The sequence below is a fragment of the Monodon monoceros genome, unplaced genomic scaffold, assembly GCF_005190385.1.
Source record: "Monodon monoceros isolate NGI ecotype Baffin Bay Population unplaced genomic scaffold, NGI_Narwhal_1 Super_Scaffold_10, whole genome shotgun sequence".
Lineage (NCBI taxonomy): Eukaryota > Metazoa > Chordata > Mammalia > Artiodactyla > Monodontidae > Monodon > Monodon monoceros.
In genome coordinates this window covers 18,288,695-18,309,812 of record NW_021703766.1, presented here as the reverse complement: position 1 = coordinate 18,309,812, position 21,118 = coordinate 18,288,695, and the positions used below count along the sequence as shown (strand labels likewise).

The window sequence follows — 21,118 nt, the reverse complement described above, 5'->3', positions numbered from 1 at the left end:
GGAAGGAAGAGTATAGTGCACTAAGAAGTATTTATGTTCATTTTTCAAAATTCTGTATTGAAATGTGTACTTCATGTATACTTCAGTTATTTAGATGTCCAAAATGTAATCCTGATGCCTCACTGATGATCTAGTTATTTTCTTGATGAAAGGGCTGCTTGGTGTTTGTCCTTTAGAAACTTGTCTTCTTTTAATTGTATGCAATATAATTATGCATCTTCGGATTTAATTTGCTTTTTATAATTATATTAAATTTATCAATTTTAACGGACAAGTTGTGGGGAAGAAATGTAGTAAGACAAGCTAAAAAGAGAAAAGTGGATGAGGTGAATGTGTTGGAGTCAATATAAGTTGTAGGCATTAATTAATTTCTCTTTATTAGTTTCTCTATAGTTGTAGTCTAAGAAAATTATTTAAAATCACATGACTCTAATAAATCTATTTTGTTTTCTAAATAGCATAGCTATTTTAGTGGATATTGCTACCATTGCCTTGCATTTTAAAAATCCAGAGTTGCTTCTTTTATAGCTAGACTTTGTCATTTACATATGAAAGAGTGTAAACTAATATTTTGTTTCTTCTCAACTCTTAAAAAAAAAAACAGCCCAGCGGTCTGCTCAAGAACTTCCTCATATTGAGAAGTACAGTATCAACAGTTGTTCTGTAAATGGAGGTCATGAAATGATTGTTACTGGATCTAATTTTCTTCCAGAATCCAAAATCATCTTTCTTGAAAAAGGACAAGGTAAATAATATAAGATCTGAGTTGACTCAGACATAGAAAACAAACTTATGGTTACCAAACGGGATAGGAGGTGGGGAGGGATAAATAGGAGTTTGGGATAAGCAGAGACAAGCTACTATATATACTATATATACTGTATGAACAACACGGTCCTAATGTAGAGCACAGGGAACTGTATTCAGTATCTTGTAATAAACTATAATGGAAAAGAATCCGAAGAAGAATAAATAAATATATATATATATACACACAACTGAATCACTTTGCTGTACACCAGAAACTAACATAACGTTATAAATCAACTATACTTCAATAAATAAATAAATGGATAGATAGATAAATAAGATTTGAGTTGATTGAACTCAGACTAAGGGGCAAAAGGTTAAAGTGAATTTTTCAGATGTTTCACTGACATTAATCACAAAATAGTTTTCTTAAAGCTATAGGCATCATTTACACAGATTTTACTGTAAACCAAACATTTATTAAATTTTCATATGAATATTAAGTTTTCATTAAGGATGTCTCAAAAGTAAAAGAGGGCTTCCCTGGTGGCACAGTGGTTGAGAGGCCGCCTGCCAATGCAGGGGACACGGGTCCGTACCCTGGTCCGGGAGGATCCCACATGCTGCGGAGCGGCTGCGCCCATGGGCCGTGGCCGCTGGGCCTGCGCGTCAGGAGCCTGTGCTCTGCAGTGGGAGAGGCCACAACAGTGACAGGCCCACGTACCGCAAAAAAAAAACCAGAAAACAAAAACAAAAGTAAAAGAATCCCCCAATATTTCTTCAAGAGAATTGAAAATATAAGTCACACAGAAATTTGGACACAAATGCTTTTAGCAGCATTAATCATAATAGCCAAAAAATGTAAACATCTCAAATACTTATCAACTGATAAATGGATAATCAAAATGTGATATATTCATACAATGGGATATTATTTAGCCATAAAAAAGAATAAAGTACTGATTAATGCTACAACGTGGATGACCCTTAAAAACATTTTGCTAGGGACTTCGCTGGTGGTCCAGTGGTTAAGACTCCCCACTCCCAATGCATGGGACCCAGGTTTGATCCCTGGTTAGGGAACTGGATCCCGCATGCTGCAACTAAGAGCCTGCATGCCACAACTAAAAGATCCTGCATGCCTCAACTGAATATCCCACGTTGAGACACGCTGCAACAAAGATCCCATGTGCTGCAACTAAGACCTGGTGCAGCCAAATAAATAAATCAATAAATTTTTTTAACTTATTAAAATTAATTTAAAAAATAAAAACATGAAAAATCTCAAACAACCTAACTTTACACCTCAAGGAACTGGAAGAAATACAAATGAAGCCCAAAGTTAGTAGAAGGAAGGAAATAACAAAAATTACGGCAGAAATAAGTGAAATAGAGACTAAAAAGACAATAGAAAATATAAGTGAAACTAGGAGATGGTTCTTTGAAAAGAGAAACAAAGTTGACAGACTTCTAGCTAGACTCACCAAGAAAAAAAAGAGAGGACTCACATCAAATCAGAAATGAAAGAGGAAATATTACAGCTGATACCACAGAAATACAAAGGGTTATAAGAGACCACTGTGAACAATCATATGCCAAAAAATTGGACAGCCTAGAAAAAAATGGATAGATTCCTAGAAACATACAACCTACCAAAGACTGAATCATGATGAAATAGAATATCTGAGCAGACCAAATACTAGTAGGGCGATTGAATCAGTAATCAAAACCTCCCAACAGACAAAAGTCCAGGATCAGACAGCTTCACTGATGAATTCTACCAAACATTCAAAGAAGAACTAATACCAAGCCTTCTAAATTTTTCCAAAAAAACAGGAGAGGAGGGAACTATCCAAACTCATTTTTTGAGGCCAGCGTTACCTTGATATCAAAACCATTACAGGCCAATATACCTGATGAACATAGATGCAAAAATCTTCAACAAAATATTAGCAAGCCAAATTCAACAGTACTTTAACAGGATCATATACCATCATCAAGTGGGACTTATTCCAGAGATAGACGGATGGTTTAACATTCGCAAATCAGTCAGCGTGATACACCACATTATCATGATTTAAAAAAGCATTTGACAAAATTCATCATCCATTTATGATTAAAAAACTGTTGGGGGCTTTCCTGGTGGCGCAGTGGTTGGGAGTCCGCCTGCCGATGCAGGGGACGCGGGTTCGTGCCCCGGTCTGGGAGGATCCCACATGCCGCGGAGCGGCTGGGCCCATGAGCCATGGCTGCTGAGCCTGCACGTCCGGAGCCAATGGGAGAGGCCACAACAGTGAGAGGCTCGTACCACAAAAAAAAACAAAACAACTGTTGGGCTTCCTTGGTGGCGCAGTCGTTGAGAATCCGCCTGCCAATGCAGGGGACACGGGTTCAATCCCTGGTCCTGGAAGATCCCACATGCTGCGGAGCAACTAAGCCTTCATGCTGCAACTACTGAAGCCCACGAACCTAGAGCCCATGCTCCGCAACAAGAGAAGCCACCACAGTGAGAAGACAGTGCACCTCAACGAAGAGTAGCCCCTACTCGCCTCAACTAGAGAAAGCCCACGTGCAGCAACGAAGACCCAACACACCAAAAATAAATTAAATAAATAAATATTTTAAAAAAAACCTTAAAAAGCTGTCAACAAAGAGGTTGTAGAAGACATGTACCTTAACATAATAGAGGCTGTATGTGACCAGCCCATAGCTAATATCTTAATGGTGAAAAGCTGAAAGCTTTTCCTCTTAAGATCAGGAAGACAAGGATGCCCACTCTTGCCACTTTTATTCAACATAGTATAGGAAGTTCTAGCCAGAAAAGTTAGGCAAGAAAAAGAAATAAAAGGTATTCCAATTGGAAAGGAAGAAGTAAAACTGTCACTGTTTGCAGATGATGTGGTATTATATATAGGAAGCTGTAAATCTCTATCAAAAAAACTGTTAAAACTAATAAATTCAGTTAAGTTGCAGGATAAAACAAATATACAAAAATATGTTGTATTTCTATATAATAATGTACTATCAGGAAGAGAAATTAAGAAAATATCATTTACAGTTGCATCAAAAAGAATAAAATACCTAGGAATAAATTTAACCAAGAAGGTGAAAGACGTATGTATCAGAAACTACAAGATGTTAATGAAAGAAATTGAAGAAGACACAAATAAATGGAAAGGTATTCTGTGCTCATGGATTGGAAGAATTAATATTGTGAAAATGTCCATATTACCCAAAGCAATCTACAGATTCAGTGTAATCCCTATCAAAGTTCCAATGGAATTTTTCACAGAAATAGAACAATCCTAAAATTTCTGTGGAACTGTAGAAGACCCCAAATAGCCAGAGTAATCTGGAGAAAGAAGAGCAAAGCTGGAGACATCACACTCCCAGATTTCAAACTATATTACAAAGCTATAGTAATTAAATTAGTATGGTATTGGCATCAAAACAGACATATAGATCAATGGAACAGAATAGAGAGCCCAGAAATAAACCTACATGTATATGGTCAATTAATATAAAACAAAGGAGCCAAGAATACACGATGGGGAAAGAACAAGTTTCTTCAATAAGTGGTATTGGGAAAATTAGCCACATGCAAAAGAATGAAAGTGGGCCACTCTCTTAAACCATACACAAAAATTAACTCAAAATGGATTGAAGGCTTGAGTATAAAACCTGAAACCGTAAAACTAGAAAAATGCATAGGTGGTAAGCCATAGCTTAGGTCTTGACAATGATTTTTTGAGTCTGACACCAAAAGCAAAAGCCTCAAAAGCAAAAATAAACAAGAGGGACTACATCAAACTAAAAAGCGTCTGCACAACAAAGGAAACCATCAACAAAATGAAAAGGCAACCTACTGAATGAGAGAAAATATTTACAAGTCATATATCTGATAAGGGGCTACTATCCAAAGCATTATAAAGAGCTCATATAGCTCAATAGCAAAAAAGCAAGCAATCCCAATTAAGAAATGGGCAGAAGATCCCAATAGACATTTTTTTCCAAAGAAGATCACAGATGGGCAACAGATATGAAAAGATGCTCTACATTGTTAATCATCAGTGAAATGCACGTCAAAACCATAGAGAGATACCACCTCCCACCTCTTAGAATGGCTGTTATTAAAAAGACTAGAAAAAAACAAGTGTTGGCAAGGATGTGGAGAAAAGGGAATCATTGCATACTGTTTGTGGGAATGTAAACTGGTGCAATCACTACAAAAAAATATTGTGGAGGTTCCTCAAAAAATTAAAAGTAGAACTACCATATGATCTAGTGGTACACTTCTGGGTATTTATCTGAAAAAAACAGAAACACTTAACTTGGAAAAAACATATACACCCCTGTGTTCATTGCAGCAGTATTTACAGTAGCCAAGACTAGGTTAAGGACGCTGACCTCTGTGCTTTTAGTACATCCAGAATGCACCTTTATTAGTTATTGTAACCACCACATTTCATTATAATGAACTGTTTATATTTGCCTTTCATCCACAAACTGAAGGCAGGGTATCCTATCTCCATTATCTCAGCAACCCAAAGTGCTTGGCATGTTGGGACCCAGCAGATGATTGCTGAACTGAGCTGTAGTTCTGAGCATTTGTCTGTAGTAGTTCTTGTGCACAAGGGTAGCTCTTAGCTATATTGGACTGGAAGGTGATAGTCACAATCTAGACAGCATTTCGTTGAGTCTTCTGATATTTTCACAGACCAGATGAAGTCATGCTAGCTGTGAAGATACTTGTATGGGTTAGTCACTGGGTAAATGCCCATGACATAAAAAGAATGCTGGAGTGAGAGCTCTAGTAGCAGGTGGGGCTTTCCCCAGGTAAATAATTCACTTGGGATGAAGAGGCAGAAAATGTGCTGGCCAGATCTTTAGGTGACACAAATCTGGAAAGCCTAGGAAATAGTTCATAAGACCATCAGTATCTAAGAAGATATTGACAAGCCAAGCAATCCTAGAAAATGAAGTCTAGTAGGGGGAAATTAACGTAACAAGGGTTGGGGGTTAAAAAAAAAAGCCAGCTGCATAAGTACACAGTGTGGGAACTTGAGCTTGGCAGTAGGAAATGTGGCAGACAGAGGGACACTGCTGGCCACACACTAAGTATATGAGTCAGCATGGTGTAGCTGCTCCAGAAAACTTTTATTAACAGAGACACAGCATCTCCACAGAATTTGGCAAGAGCCTCAGTCACGCTCTATCATTTCTGGATCATTTCTCACCTTTTCTACTCAGTCCTGAGCCTGGTGCATTTGGAGGGAGATGGTCACACTGGAGGAGAATTCAAAGAAGAGTAACCAGGAAGGCTAAAATATTGTTTAAGGGATAAATGCAGAACTGGGGGTACTAGCCAGCAGAAAAGGAGACACAGGCAAACAGAGCTGCTTTTAAACATCTGAAGTATTGTCTCACAGAAATGCTCAAGATTTTGGGGTGATGGCTACAAGGAATAGTGCTTAGACCAGGGTTGGATACTAGAAGGAGACAGATGTCGTCTATCATGAAGATAGATGTAATTTTCTAGCAGCAGTTACTATTCCAAAGATGAAATGGGTTACTTGGTTAGGGAGTGAGTTTCCCATTACTTAAGGCATACAAGCAGAAGTTGACCACCACTTGATAGAGGTGTTTTCAGAAGATTTTAAAACTTCACTTAGTAGAATAAACTCTCTGGGCCCTGTGAACTTGGGCAGCCCAAGATCTTTCTCCACATTTTTTCCCCATGGGTACACATTTTATTTTCATAATGGAAGTCAGCGAGATAAAAAAGATTCCTTTTGCCAGTAAATTTGTGATACTAAATACATTCGATTTTGTATGCTTTTTGACTTGAATTCCTTTTAACTGTAAATTGTTTCTGTCAATAGATGGACGACCTCAGTGGGAAGTAGAAGGGAAAATAATCAAAGAAAAATGTCAAGGGGTAAGAAGTTTACTTCTTTAGAAATATGTAAGAAACTTAATGAGAAAATTGGATAATGCTGCTTTATGGTATAGATGAGGAATCTTACCTGTTGAGTAATGGAAAAGTAAATTAGAATTTTTAGAAGTTTGGATGTGAGATACTTTCCTGGTACTAAAATTAAAGTTTAAGAAAGATAAACAGTTGGGTGTCTTTCTTCCCTGTTTTTGTGTATAGGAAAGGAGAAATTAGAAATGAAAGATTATTAGAAGGTTCTTATACTGAAGTTATTGATTTATTTCTCTGAATTCAGTGAAGAGATCAAACAAATTCAGTGAAGAACTTATACAGTGGGCAAAAAATAGGAGGAGGACAAGCCCTCGGGGGGTTGTGTATTTAATACACTACTTCCAGCTCCTTCACATTAAGCCTTCCAGGAATCAGCACTGAAAGTTGTGGTCCCTTCATCCTGGTTGGAATGGAGACAGAATTTTTTCTGGGATAGACAGTACCACTTCCTACAGTGCTCTCCAAAGACCTAGAGAAGTTAGATTAAGGATTGCAGTTGAGGACTTCCCTGGTGGTCCAGTGGTTAAGACTCTACGCTGCCAATGCAGGGGGAGCGGGTTCAGTCGCTGGTCGGGGAACTGAGATCCCCACATGCTGTGCGGCGCGGCCGAAAGATTAAAAAGGATTGCAGTTGATTTGGGGCTAAAAGTTTTCACCCTGCATATATAAAATTACTCTTAATATAGATGCAGATTTTGTGTATTGCCAGTTTAGGACATTTTGAATATAAAGTTAAAGATAAGGGAGTTCCCTGGTGGTCTAGTGGTTAGGATTCGGTGCTTTCCCTGCCATGGACCAGGCTCAGTCCCTGGTCGGGGAACTGAGATATCCTGCAAGCTGCACAGTGAGCCCCCCCCCAAAAAAAAAAAAATTTAAGATAAATCTAAACTGTAACACAACTTGGGAACTATTAAACTTGATTAAAAATTAGAACAGACTTCCACTTAAGATGTATAGTAATACGTAATATTTATTACAGCAAAATATCTGGCTGTATAGTATGTAAGACTTTTGATTTCTGCTACAACTAGAAACCCAAGTGGGTGAGTGAAAAGCAATTTCTCCCTTAATGGTTTACTTGAAAGAGCTTTTCTCTGTTAAGACTGAAGTATCCATAGAGTAAATCTCCAGATGACTTATATACCAGTTTACTCACATAATGAGCCTGAATAGTTAAGATTCATGAGACATGTTGAGTTTAGCAGGTGCATTTCATTTTTAGTTCTGAGTGTAACACAATCTTGCTTTCCATGCTCCTTAGGCTCACATTGTCCTTGAAGTTCCTCCATATCATAACCCAGCAGTTACAGCTGCAGTGCAGGTGCACTTTTATCTTTGCAATGGCAAGAGGAAAAAAAGCCAGTCTCAACGTTTTACTTACACACCAGGTATGAGGAGTTGTTGTGATGGTTTACTATAGAGCTTTCTTTCATAATGAATAAAAAGTTATTCAATGAATCCTGTATTAGAGTGTTTAAAGGTAGGGTCCTTATAATCAATAAAAATCCCAACGCATGCTTAATCTGTAAAGTTTGTATTGACTTTAAATATTAGATCTGATAGCAATTGTTATTTTGTAGTCACTTATTATAAGGAAATTAAAAGATTGTATCAATAGATTTGAAGTCTGTTTTTCAGGAGTTATCAAAAATCACCAGCACTGTTGGAATAGTAGGTGTTTGTGAATATGTGTGAACTTTCCTTGTGCCCTTCCAGTGCCCTTAGCACTGCAGAAAGGCAGTGTGCCTGTTTCATAGTGTCTTCATCTCAACCATTCCCAATCAAAATGGAAAATCTCTCATTAAATTTTCATTTGGCAAGCAGCAACTGTAGCATATATTGGCTTTGGGGGAATATAACATTGATGGCAGAATTCCTGATTTTATAGAGACACCATAACAAAGGAGGCTTTCACACCTTTTTCTGCAGCAGTTCAAGTGCTGTAATTTTCCAGATCTGGATTGTGACACATGAATATTATATGCAGTAATTCACGCTGATGTTTACATACTTAGAGAACAGACATTTATAGAGGTCTTCTCTGTGTTAGGTGCTGCATTTGTCACCAGAACATATAATGATAAAAAAATCATAGTGAACCTTATTCTTCAAAACTTGTTGTAAAAACTTTTAAATGGTTTATAGTAAATGAAAAGAACAAACACATGAATTTGAGAGGGTATTGGTTATTAGTCATTCATTTGTCATCATATTATTTAAAGCCTGGCTGTATTTCATTTAGAGCCTCTGAAGGCCACTTATATTCCAGAATCTGAAAATTATTATTACTTGATCTTGTTAATATATTACTTGGTAATAAAATATTTCAGATAATTTTCAAATAGAATACAAACCTTTGAAAACAAAAGATTTTGATTAGCCATTTCATTTACTCATTAATTCAGTAAGTGTTTAAGGGTGCACACTAGTTGGGTAAAACCTCTCTTAGCTTCTCTCATGGAGCTTATAATCTAGTGGAACAAATAGAAGCTAATAAACCTCTAAATAAATAAATTACTTACAAATTTGTAATTAGAAACAGAGGTAAGGAATGTTAAGGAAAGGGAAACAGTGCTGTGGGTGAAAATAACAGAGGGACCCTTGTCTAGGCTAACGGGTTGTGAAAAGACTTCTATGAGGAGTTGAGAACTAGAAAGTAATAGTAATAGTTTATAATTATGTAACATTTACTATGTTTTAGTACTGTTCTAAGATCTTTCTGTATTCGTTTAATCCTCTTAATAAACCTATGGGGGGTTTCCGTGGTGGCGCAGTGGTTGAGAGTCCGCCTGCCGATGCAGGGGACGTGGGTTCATGCCCTGGTCCGGGAAGATCCCACATGCCGCAGAGCAGCTGGGCCCGTGAGCCATGGCCGCTGAGCCTGCGCGTCCGGAGCTTGTGCTCCGCAACAGGAGAGGCCACAACAGTGAGAGGCCCGCGTACCGCAAACAAACAAACAAACAAAACAAACCTATGGGATAGGTTATTGTCTTATTTTACAAATGAGGAGACTATGTGGCTAAGTAATGTGCCCAAGGTCTCCTAGAGCCAAACATCATACATAGGCAGTCTGGTTCCAGAGTCTGGGCTCATAATGTTTCCTAGACTACATCTGTTTATTCATTTATTTAGTAAACATATAAAGCATTTAGTGTGTGCTGGGTGCTATTCTCAGCAGTTTATACGTAATAACTCATTTATCCTCCCATAACCCTATAAGGTAGGTAGTGTTGCCCTTCCCATCTGGCAAGTGAGTGAACTGAGATCACACAGCTAATAAAGGCAGAGGTGAGATTTTAATCCAGGCAGTGTGGCTGTACAGTCTATACTGTTAATTATTGTTAGATAAAGTGTGGGAGAACATTCCACATAAAGGCAGTAGCATATGCAAAGGCCTTATGGTTGGTTGGATCATAGAGTATTAAAAGAGTTGTAAGAAGTGAGTTTTAATAGGGAGGTGACGTGATCAGATTTGTAATTCAAAAATAATTTTTCCCATATTTCTAATGTCACTTTAAAAGATGTCATTGACCAGTTTAGTCTTTTCTCAACTTACTAACTGTGGAGGGTGAGATTTATATGGGAGAGGCCCAAGAAGGTTAAAAAGGTGATTCAGACAGCTAGAGTATTTTGAGTATACAGAGGAGAGAGCATCAGTGATGATAAAGAATATCAGGTTTCTGGGAAGGTTGGGAGAGGATAGGATTTAAAATATGCAAATTGGAGTGGACCTTAAATGGGAGAAGGAACAAGAGGGAAGGTAAAGGAGATGAACAAGATGGATATACATAAGGAAGGTTTACAGATTTAGTAATGGAGAGTTTAGGGAGTTTCCATATGATAGCTTCAATTTTGTTTCTGTAAAGAATGACATGAAGTCTCCTATTGTGAGCAGAGAGAGGGGAATGTCGGTGATTTGGCAGTTTAACAGTGTGGAGAAGTTTGAAAAAGTTGTTGTAAAGAGGGAAAAGTAAGTTACCACAGACATGTAATAGGATTCTAGGCATGATCAAAGGGCACCTTTGATGTTGATATTGGTTAATTTATGGATACTAATTAGCTCTGCTATGTAACTTTCTTAAGCAGCACTCAGATTCTTCAGGGCAGGTGGTAAAATATGGATAGTAGAGCTCTTCCAGGGTGAGAGTTACTAAAGACAACAGGGTCCAAGAATGTTAGAAAATTCTTTTGAGATGAGGAACTATAGAATCTAACTTGAATAAGAAGGGAGAGAGCTTCTAGAATTGGGGTAAAAAAAACAATAGGGTCAGCATGTTAGAGGTGTTGATTACTACCGTCATAGTGGTGGTAATAGGCAAACAGAAAGGAGCAAATATAATGCCTTTACATTATCAGCTCTTGAATTGAGAGGACAATATAAAGGCAGAGTCCTAGAGGGCATTACATGTAAGAATGGAAATCAATGGGGCTCCAGAGTGCAGGGAGATATTGGATTGGACTGGAGCTGTCATAACTGGCTTTGTGGTTGACAGAATACAAATCAGGTGGCAGACACTAACGAAGGAAGAGTGGACACACAGGAGTGTTTGGACAGTCCTTATTCTGGTTGATTACTGCCTTTTGTCTGTAACATTTGGCTTTTTTCACTTTTTTTCTGCAGTGAAATTTTGAATAAAGTTTTTACAAAGGCAAATACATAACTGTGAATTTTTTTAAAAGACAGGTTGAAAAAAATTTTTTAAAACACCCATATTCTCTTCCACTGTCATTATCTCCTTTTAGATCCTTTTGATCCATATATAGATACATCCTTTTAAAAATAGAAATGGGGGTTTCCCTGGTGGCGCAGTGGTTGAGAGTCCGCCTGCCGACGCAGGGGACACGGGTTCGTGCCCCGGTACGGGAGGATCCCACATGCCGTGGGGTGGCTGGGCCTGTGAGCCATGGCCACTGAGCCTGCGCATCTGGAGCCTGTGCTCCGCAACGGGAGAGGCCACAACAGTGAGAGGCCCGTATACCGCAAAAAAAAAAGAAAAAGAAAAATAGAAATGGGACCATGCTATATTATATATACTAATTTTGTAACCTGAACATTTTTATTTTTCCTTATCAGCAGATAGAGTTTAACAGAATTTTGATAGCTTTTTAGTATTCTACTGTATGACCCTTTGTTATTTTAGAATTATTGTGTTTGTCTTTTTAATTTTATGAATTCTTTATATTAGAGATTTTAGCCATTTGTTTATGTTGGGGCAATAATTCCTTTTTAAATTTTATAAAAGTTTTAGATATTCGTAAGTTGCATGTTTTTTATTAAAGGATTTGTTAATTTGTTTCCTTTTTGGCAACCCCCTAGCAATAGGGATCTGACCAATATCAATATCCAATGGAGGAATAATCATTAGCTGCAAGTGGCTGATTAAAAAAAATTTTTTTTTAAATTAGGGATTGTGTTTAGTATTATTTGTCCCACAATCCATTTACTTTGTAGAATGAAGACAGTTAGCAGCATATGTGTATGATTCACAAATTACCCTTACCGCAGATGGTAATAGAGCACACAGCCCTTCCTTAGTGGTGCTGTCTGAACTTCTGCCCAGCTTCTAGCTTCAGAACTTCCAATGTGGGAGACTCTACCCCCACCCTAGAGGAAATGTGTCTCCCTCTGAAGCCCAGCAGAAGTTATTTGTACTTGGGGGTACCATCTGAACTCTGGTTTTTGGCATCATGGGGATTTTTCAGAGCAGCATTGGCGCCAAACTCTTATGTATAATATTTTGCCTGTGGAAGGGTATATTCTGTGTTCCAAATAGTTGACTGGACAGACTGACTTTTGTATTGTGGTTGTTTTGATTGGGAGAAAAAGCATGCCTTACAGTCAGGAGATCAGATCTCAGCTCTGCCACAGACTGTACCTACTGATTAACCTCTATAAAATGAGGATATAATACTAAAGCAGTGGTTTTCAAATTGCTTAGGTTGTTTATTCTTCAAATAAAATCTTATGCAAAAAGCCAGTATATGAAAAAGGATGAAAGCCAGCTTGGGTGCTCTCTTTGCACTGGAAAAGGAAATCCAGAGCTCTTTCTCTTTACATCCTGTTCTTCTACATCCACCACTTCAAGAAGAGTGTGAGGCTTCTCATGGTTTGAAAACCACTAGACCAGTTGATTTTTTTTTTTTTCTGGATGCCTCTGTTCATCAACATTCTAAGTTTGAGAATTAGCATGTATAATACAAAAGGTAGAGTTATTCTGTTTCTAAAACTCATCTCATTGTAGGTATTATAAGATCTGTTTAGCTGTATTTCCCTCCAAACAAGAATAAATTACCATAGACCAGCAGTGAGGACTTCTTATGGTTTGGTCAGGTTGGAGTCTGAACCTCTTATAGACAAAAAAAGTGATACTTGATTTGGCAGAGTGGAAATGCACTCGATTTAGCATAGCAGAATTCTCAATCTGGCTACCCACATGTCAGTCAGGAACATAGGATTGGATCATGCAAAAAAGATGGATGTTATGCTGTAGTTTTCAGTCCCTCTGTCTCCTTTTTAGTGCATGATAACCAACCACTTACGTAACCAAGGGCCCCACCTGTTCCATTCAGGATTAAGGGATGAGAGTAGGCTTTCTTGGATATTCTCCTTCCTTATGTAGAAATATGACTCTGGATATAGGATTCACTGTAGTTTTCCTGAGACCAGAGTAGGAGCTGAAGTAGAAGACAAAAAAATCCAGTAGTCCAAGGACAAAGTTCTAGTTCTGCCAAAGTCAGAAGAAAAGTAAGTGCATCAAGACATTAGGGGGAAAAAAAAAGAAACGAAAAAAAAAAGACATTAGAGAGGTCAGGAGCCAGTAGACACGGTGAACCATACTTGAAATACCTGAGCAAGAATCAGAAACTGGATGGAGGTCTGGGTCAAGAACACGAGCATTGTGGCAGAAGCAACTAGATTGGTGATATACCTTTCTCTCAGTCCTTAGGGTTGTTGTCTCATTGTTAGAGGTGGGCTCACCAGTTGCCAGATTTAGAGGCTAAAGCAGATGAATAATGAACCTATCCTGTTCTTCTAGGAAGCCAGAGCAAAGTGCAGAACTCAAATGCACCCCAAACAACTGCTCCATTAATTACCTCTTCTACAGTAAAATGTACTATCAGGGCTATCTTAATTCTTACCTTCATTTTCTCAGATTGAGACCATGCTTATGTGAAGAGACTTGTACTTGGCAAAGGTTTAATAAATGGACAGATGAGATTTGACCTTGCTTTGGGTCTCATTACTTTCCTTTGACATAAAATGGAGTTTCTTATATTTTGTGAAGATCATGAAAATTTTAATTATGTTAATTTTTAGTACAAACTTGGAAGGAACAATGAGATGTGAATTTAGGAAAATTATTTTTAACTGTATTATAGCACTTCAATAGGAGGCTAAAGTAGATAATTTTTAGAAAAATGGACTGAAGTGCTTGCCAAGAGAAACAATGACATCAGTTGTTTTGACACACAGTAAATTAACGGCTCTTTTCTGTTTTGATATGCATGTTAAATAAAATAAGCAAAATGCATTGATTCCTACTTTAAGCAGTCCTTTCATCAAGTAGACTCAAACTAATTCATGGATCTGCTACTTTTCTAATGTCATAAAGGATGATGATTGGTATTTGTAACCTCTGCTTGCTTGGTGGAATGGTGAAGTAGAATTTCCGTTGGTAATACAGTATACTGCAGTGAATAAAAGCATGGACTTTGGAGGCAGAAAAACCTGTGTTCAAGTCCTTATGATACCACTTAGCTGCTGTGAGATCTTAGTGTCTTTAATCTCCTCTTCAGTTTACTCATTCATCTATAAGGAAGGGATAATAATAATCCCTACCTCATAATGATCTTGGGGTTTTAAAAAAATTATTTATTTTTAAATAAGTAATATATATACATGGTGGAAAACATTCAAAAGGCCCCAAAACTTAGACAGTAAAAAGTAAATCTTCCTCATGCTCCTATCCCCTATTCACCTAGTTTCCCTTCCCAGCAATAAACACAACAGTTATCAATTTCTTGTGCATCTTTCCAGAGATATCCACACATATATAAGCAAAAACATGTGTACATGTGTATATGCGTGTGTATATATACATACACAATATTTTTCGCGAATTGTGACATATACACATGTTCTGCAATTGACTTTTTTTTTACTTAACGTGTCTTAGAGATCTTTCCAATATCACTTCATAGAGGTCTATGCAGTATTGGTTTTTTTCTTTTTTTTTTTAACTTGAATACTTTTGAAGCAAGAACCACTCCGTGTTGTCTTCTATTTACTGGTTTCACATATTTTATATTATCTGTCTTCCCTGAAGGCATTTGAGTTTTCAACCCCTGGCTTGTGTGTGCACTACAGTTGTGTAGCCTAGAATGAAGGCCTTTCATAATTATTTTATGTATTATGTAATAACATTTGCATTAATCACTTTCTTTTCAGTTTTGATGAAGCAAGAACGCAGAGAAGAGATTGATTTGTCTTCAGTTCCATCATTGCCTCATCCTGTCCAGACCCAGAGGCCTTCTTCAGATACAGGACACCTACATGACAGTGTACTGTCTGCACAGAGAAGCTTGGTTTGTCCCATCCAGCTAACATATGCATCCATGGTAACCTCAACCCATCTGCCACAGTTGCAGTGTAGGGATGAGAGTGCTGATAAAGAACAGCATATGATACCTTCTTCAGTTGTGCACCAGCCTTTTCAAGTCACACCAACACCTCCTGTAGGGTCTTCCTATCAGCCTATGCAAACTAATGTCGTATTCAATGGACCAACTTGTCTTCCTGTTAATGCTGCCTCTAGTCAAGAATTTGATCCAGTTTTGTTTCAGCAGGATGCAGCTCTTCCTAATTTAATAAATCTTGGCTGTCAGCCACCATCATCCATACCTTTTCATTCTTCAAATTCAGGCTCAACAGGACATCTCTTAGCCCACACACCTCATTCTGTGCAGACCTTGCCTCATCTGCAGTCAATGGGATACTGTTGTTCAAACACAGGACAAAGATCTCTTTCTTCTCCAGTGGCCGATCAGGTTACAGGTCAGCCTTCCCCTCAGTTACAACCCATTACGTATGGTCCTTCACATTCAGGGACTGCTACAACAGCTTCCCAAGCAACCTCTCATCCCTTGGCCAGTTCACCGCTTTCTGGGCCACCATCTCCTCAGCTACAGCCTATGCCTTACCAGTCTCCTAGCTCAGGAACTGCCTCATCACAGTCTCTAGCCACCAGAATGCATTCTGGACAGCACTCAACTCAAGCACAAAGTACAGGCCAGGGAGGTCTTTCTGCACCTTCATCCTTATTATGTCACAGTTTGTGCGATCCAGCTTCATTTCCACCTGATGAGGCAACTGTGAACATTAAACCTGAACCTGAAGAGCAGGAACCTAACTTTTCTACAATTGGTCTTCAGGACATCACTTTAGATGATGGTAAGTTCATCTTTATGCTTTGAAGCAGTGAAGATCCAGGAACTTCCTTCCCTCAAGAGTCATGAGAAAGTTACCATGGATTGTTTATTGGCATATGGTTGGGCTTTTTAATAAGTTGTTTTTACTAGAAATATGTTGATATATGACTCGGAAGATAGACATGAACATATATGCTTTAAAGTCTATTTTACCACTTATATCTGTTGGGAAGGGTGAGGCCTTGAGTAATAACCTACCACCTATTTGTGATGGAACTGAAGATGTGAGCTTTTATTGAGCATTTTTCCTTTCAGAACATACAGTGAGGTCACAGTGTCTAGAGAATGGAATTCAGAAGTGTTAATTCATTAAACGTTGCAGAATGCCACCTCTTTGCAAGGCACAGAGTTAAATGCTAGGAATACTAGAAAGGTATGAGGATAGAGTTCTTGTCCTTGAGGAGAGTCACGCAAGTAAAGAACATGCTTCTCTGTGGCCCTGCCAGCTTGCTGAGTCAGATAGTGGTGATGGTACAAGACCAGACTAGTTTGCTGCTGGTGGTACAGCTGTTGGCACCATGATAAAAAGAAGCTATTTATGTAAATGTAGCAAGTTGGTATGTAGACCTCTGTTTTTATGAAATCATAAATTGGACAGCAAACTCTGGAAATTAATTATTTTAATAATTGAAAATTCCCCCAAGGTAGGATTTTCAGGTAATAATTTTAGAGTTTATTCTTGGCTTTGTCATTTATATGGTAGTGAAATTTTGTCGAAATAAGAATTCAGTGAAAGCTACCTGTGTAAGTGTTGTACAATATGAAAAATTTGAAACATGGACACAGAATTTTAATTCTCTCTCTGATTCTGTATTAATCTGTAGAAAATTAACTCTAGGTCAGCCATCTCCTTTATACATCTGGAGAGGCTATTTACTACTTAGTTGCAAAGCTGGTTTTAAATTCCAAACATAAGGGAAAAGGAAGGTATATAAAATGATAAAATGTGGGAGCCCCCACCCTAGCCCCGACCTGGCACCAGGGCTTTACTGTCAGATGAGTATATGAGGATACAATGATGCAGTAGGTCTTAGTCACTTACAACCAACATATAAAAGAAGCACATTGGGAGATCAGCAAAGAGATGTGAAAGATTCTATAAGAAGGATTCAGAGAGGCTTCCTTGAGGAGATGACTTTTAAGCCAGTCTTGGAGGATGAATATATTTTTCAGTAAATAAGGATCAATCACTTCTTATCCTTTTGGCTAAGAACAAGTGTAGTATCAGTAAATGAGAATCAAAGGGAAAACCAGACAACAGAAGCAGAAACATAGAGCTATGTCTGGGAAAGCATGATTTTCTGTGGCTGGAGGGCAGATGGCATAGTAGAGGACGGCTTTCAAAGCCACAAGGGGATATGCCAGGTCATTTGTGTATAAACAGAAGGTATAGCTGTAAACAAGCAAAACCCACAATTTGCATAGCATTGTTATCTAATTTAACTCTTACTGATTCTCTAGATAGCTATATTTAGAGAATCAGGCTTTCTGAAGATCACATAACTGGTAAGTAGCAGAGCTGAGACTGGAGGCAGGTCTTTTCAGTCTAGTCTTTTTCTTGCAGTACTACAGCTGTCCCCCAGCAACAGCAGGCTGTGGTGGTTAGAACGCAGCACTAAAGGGGATCCCCCAAGCTTTTTTAATTCCTAGAGAATAGTGGAACGTTCTCTAGGAATGCATGTGCAGAATTTCACTGCATGAATATATGTTCACAACAGCATCTGATCTGTCACACTTGTATTGCATTCAAGGTTTGTGTTTAGAATTTTAATCCCTGAAACAAAGGGTGAGACCTGGAATGTGATAACCTACCACTTCAGTGATGCCACTGAAAACACAAGATTTATTAAGTAGGTCTCATAGCTGCTGGGTATTCCAGCTCATTTTCTTTCCAAATGAAGACTGTTTTTCTAAAAAGAGACCAAAGCTGGAACCTGCTCTTTCTAATTTACCACAGATTGAGTGATTTTGGGGGGGACAGCAAATTGGAACTTTTAGAAAGGTTTTATATTTATTTCATCTTTTGAATATGTCAAGATTCTTTTGAATATGTGAAGATATGTTGCAGAAACAGAGAATCTGGAAAAATGAGGTCTATGAGGGCAAATATAAAAGCAATTTCATTTTTGTTCCATTCACAATTAAGCAAAGTTCCCCACAGAGGACAAGGACTGGCTAATGAATTCCCTTATTGCCCCCTATCAGGAGACTTGATAGAAGCTCAGTGGTGGCACTTCCCTGGTGGTCCAGTGGTTAAGACTCTGCGCTTCCAATGCAGGGGGCGTGGATTTAATCCCTGGTCAGGGAACTAGGATCCTGCATGCTGTGCGGTGCAGCCACAAAAAAGCTTAAAAAAAAAAAGAAGCTCAGTGGTGCTAGCGGTAATTAAAGAGGGGGTGGGAGAACTAAAATACACTACTGGGCACCTCAGATTATTGGATGTATAATTTTTGCAATTTACATTTTGATGCTATCAAATATCAAGTGAATTTTTGATGTTTGCCAGCTGACTCGTTGATTTTGTTATTTTGATTTGCCTTTTTTTTTGGATTTGCCTTTGAAGGTAAACTAGAGGCTTAGAAAATCCTACAGTTCTGCAGAGTTTTAATATAAATTCATTAAAAAGACAATAATAACATATTTCATAGGCCTTGAACTCCTACTTGGAACTCTGTAGTACTTGAATGGCCCCTTTCTGGTAAGCTTTAAAAGTAAGCCATAAAACACGCCAAAAAGGATTAGAAGTACTTAAAGTGAACTTTGCAGTTAGCTTGAGCTCAGGTTTTATTTTAACTTTTCTATATTGTGCTAAGCATTAAGTACAAAGTAATTTCCACTCCGCATTAGAGGACACAAGTAATTTCTTTAAATTTGTGTTATACTAGTTAAATATACTTATCATCTAATCCTAATAACTTTCATTAATCCTATTTGTTTTATATTTATTTACCCTTTTTTAAAATCAAAGATTAAGACAAATAACATATCCTTTTTATTTTTGAAATTTTTAATTAAGATGGAGTCTGTCAAGAATCATTCAGGTATTACTTGACTGTTACTTTTAGAAATACAGACATTAACACCTTAATTTTTTATTATAAATTCAGTGACATTTAATAGAGAAGATATTAGTGCACCTCAGCTCAGAAATTCAAGAATTGTAGAACTAAAAATACTGTAATACAGCTCCCCCATTTTATAGATAAAGAATCTGAGTTTTACAGAGCTTAAGGTATTCATCCAGGGTAACACTGATTTAATAGCAGAGTAAAGACTAAAACCCAAGTCTCCTGGTTCCTAATTCAGTACTCTAAGAGCTTTTTCAATATCTGCAATCATGTTTTTCATCAGTCTGTGGTTTGAGACTGTGGATGTAGAGCAAGCAGAATAGATGAAAGAAAGTGCTGTTTTCTCAGCAGAGCTTGGTTTGTGAGAGGGGCCAGGGCAATCTTAAAATTCTAGATTCTCAGTATAGATGAAGTTTTAAAGGCTCTCTGCTCCATCCTCGTCTTTCACACTGGAATTCATACTCTGGTATCCCTAGTGATATTATATTCCTGTTGGTCTCTTCATCTCCAGATTCTTTGGAACATCTCAGGGCCTTTTAAGTTCCAGCTGCCCTTGTTTTATGTGGGCTCTGATGCCTCTGGAATAATGCAGAACAAATCTAATCATTGTTCTGTAATAATCCTTCACATCTGTGAAATCTTGATCTCTTTCCCAAGTCTTAAAAACACTCCAGCAATTTCATCCTTCCCTCAGCCTCACTAACATGGTAGTTCCCTTCTGTTTGAACCCTGGTGTTTAGTTCCTTTTCGCAGGGCGTATCCAGAAGGGAACACTCTAGCCAGCTCAAAGTGGATTGGGACCGTCACCTTCCTTGTTCAGAAGACTTTATTTATCAGTTTGGTGTTAGGTCAGGGGATTTTCTTAGCTCCATCTTGCTGTTAATTTAGTGAGTCATAAGTGCTAGTCATTAGTCATAACTAAATCACATCCGTTCTGTATCCCCACCCCCCACCCCTCCACCGTGGATTTTTACATATGTTTTTGGAACCCAGGACTAAACTTTGCAGTTTAGTTTGTTCAGAAACTGAATCCTTGTTCAGTTTCATTGAGGTGATTTTGACCCCTCATGTCAATCTTCCAAACTCAGAAGAGTCCCAGAAGCATTTCTCATTTTCAGAGTAATGCGGCTCCCTCCTCAGGGGGATTATTCCTTGGGGTAGTAGCAGCAGCAGAATACTGACCTTTACCAATTGATGTTCTCTTTCAAGCAGTCCCCTTGGAAGGCTGTAATATATACTTACTCAACCAATTAGAGTATTGTTCAAAATTCTTTTGCTACTTTCATTTTTCTTTGCTACCTAAGTGTACCATTGCCCCTGCTTGGAAAGCATGTGCTACTCTGTAAAATTATCAGTGAGTTTTTACTCAGATGTTAAAGTTTGTGTGCCTGGAGCTGTAATTTTTCCTAAACACTTCTGTGCATTATGGTGTGTATGTCCCAGATTTGGACCAAGTGATATACATTAAAACAGTACAAAAATATAGAAATTGTCACAGCTGTGTTTTGAGCATTTTAATTAAGATTATAGTATTGTTAAACTAGACTGTCTTAGACTTTTAAATACAGGCCCATTTAATTTGTGATTGAGCTGAATCCAGTAAGAACTTTCCATTAGAGTCCCTCAATTCCCTCTTGTCCTCCTTCTTTCACGGACTAACAGAACCGTAGCTACAGCTCTTCAGCAGAGAAGAGGGTACATGTTAAATATAGCCTGACCTGCTGCTGTGGTGAAAACTGACACTGCCACTTGCAGGCTCTGTGCAGTAACATGCTGATCCTGAATGTAGGGCAATTGCTAATTTGACTGTAAACAGGGACTCTAG

General features: G+C 38.1%; 1 protein-coding gene across 3 annotated transcripts in view; it reads left to right on the top strand.

Moving 5' to 3' along the window:
- NFATC3 (nuclear factor of activated T cells 3) overlaps positions 1–21,118 on the top strand; it is a 133,089-nt gene that overhangs the window by 87,603 nt on the left and 24,368 nt on the right. For all 3 annotated transcript variants that reach the window (XM_029245848.1, XM_029245832.1, XM_029245840.1), the window contains exons 6-9: positions 605–745; positions 6,633–6,688; positions 7,998–8,124; positions 15,186–16,187. In XM_029245848.1, the coding sequence (XP_029101681.1) occupies positions 605–745; positions 6,633–6,688; positions 7,998–8,124; positions 15,186–16,187 (1,326 nt within the window). The remainder of the gene's footprint in view (positions 1–604; positions 746–6,632; positions 6,689–7,997; positions 8,125–15,185; positions 16,188–21,118) is intronic.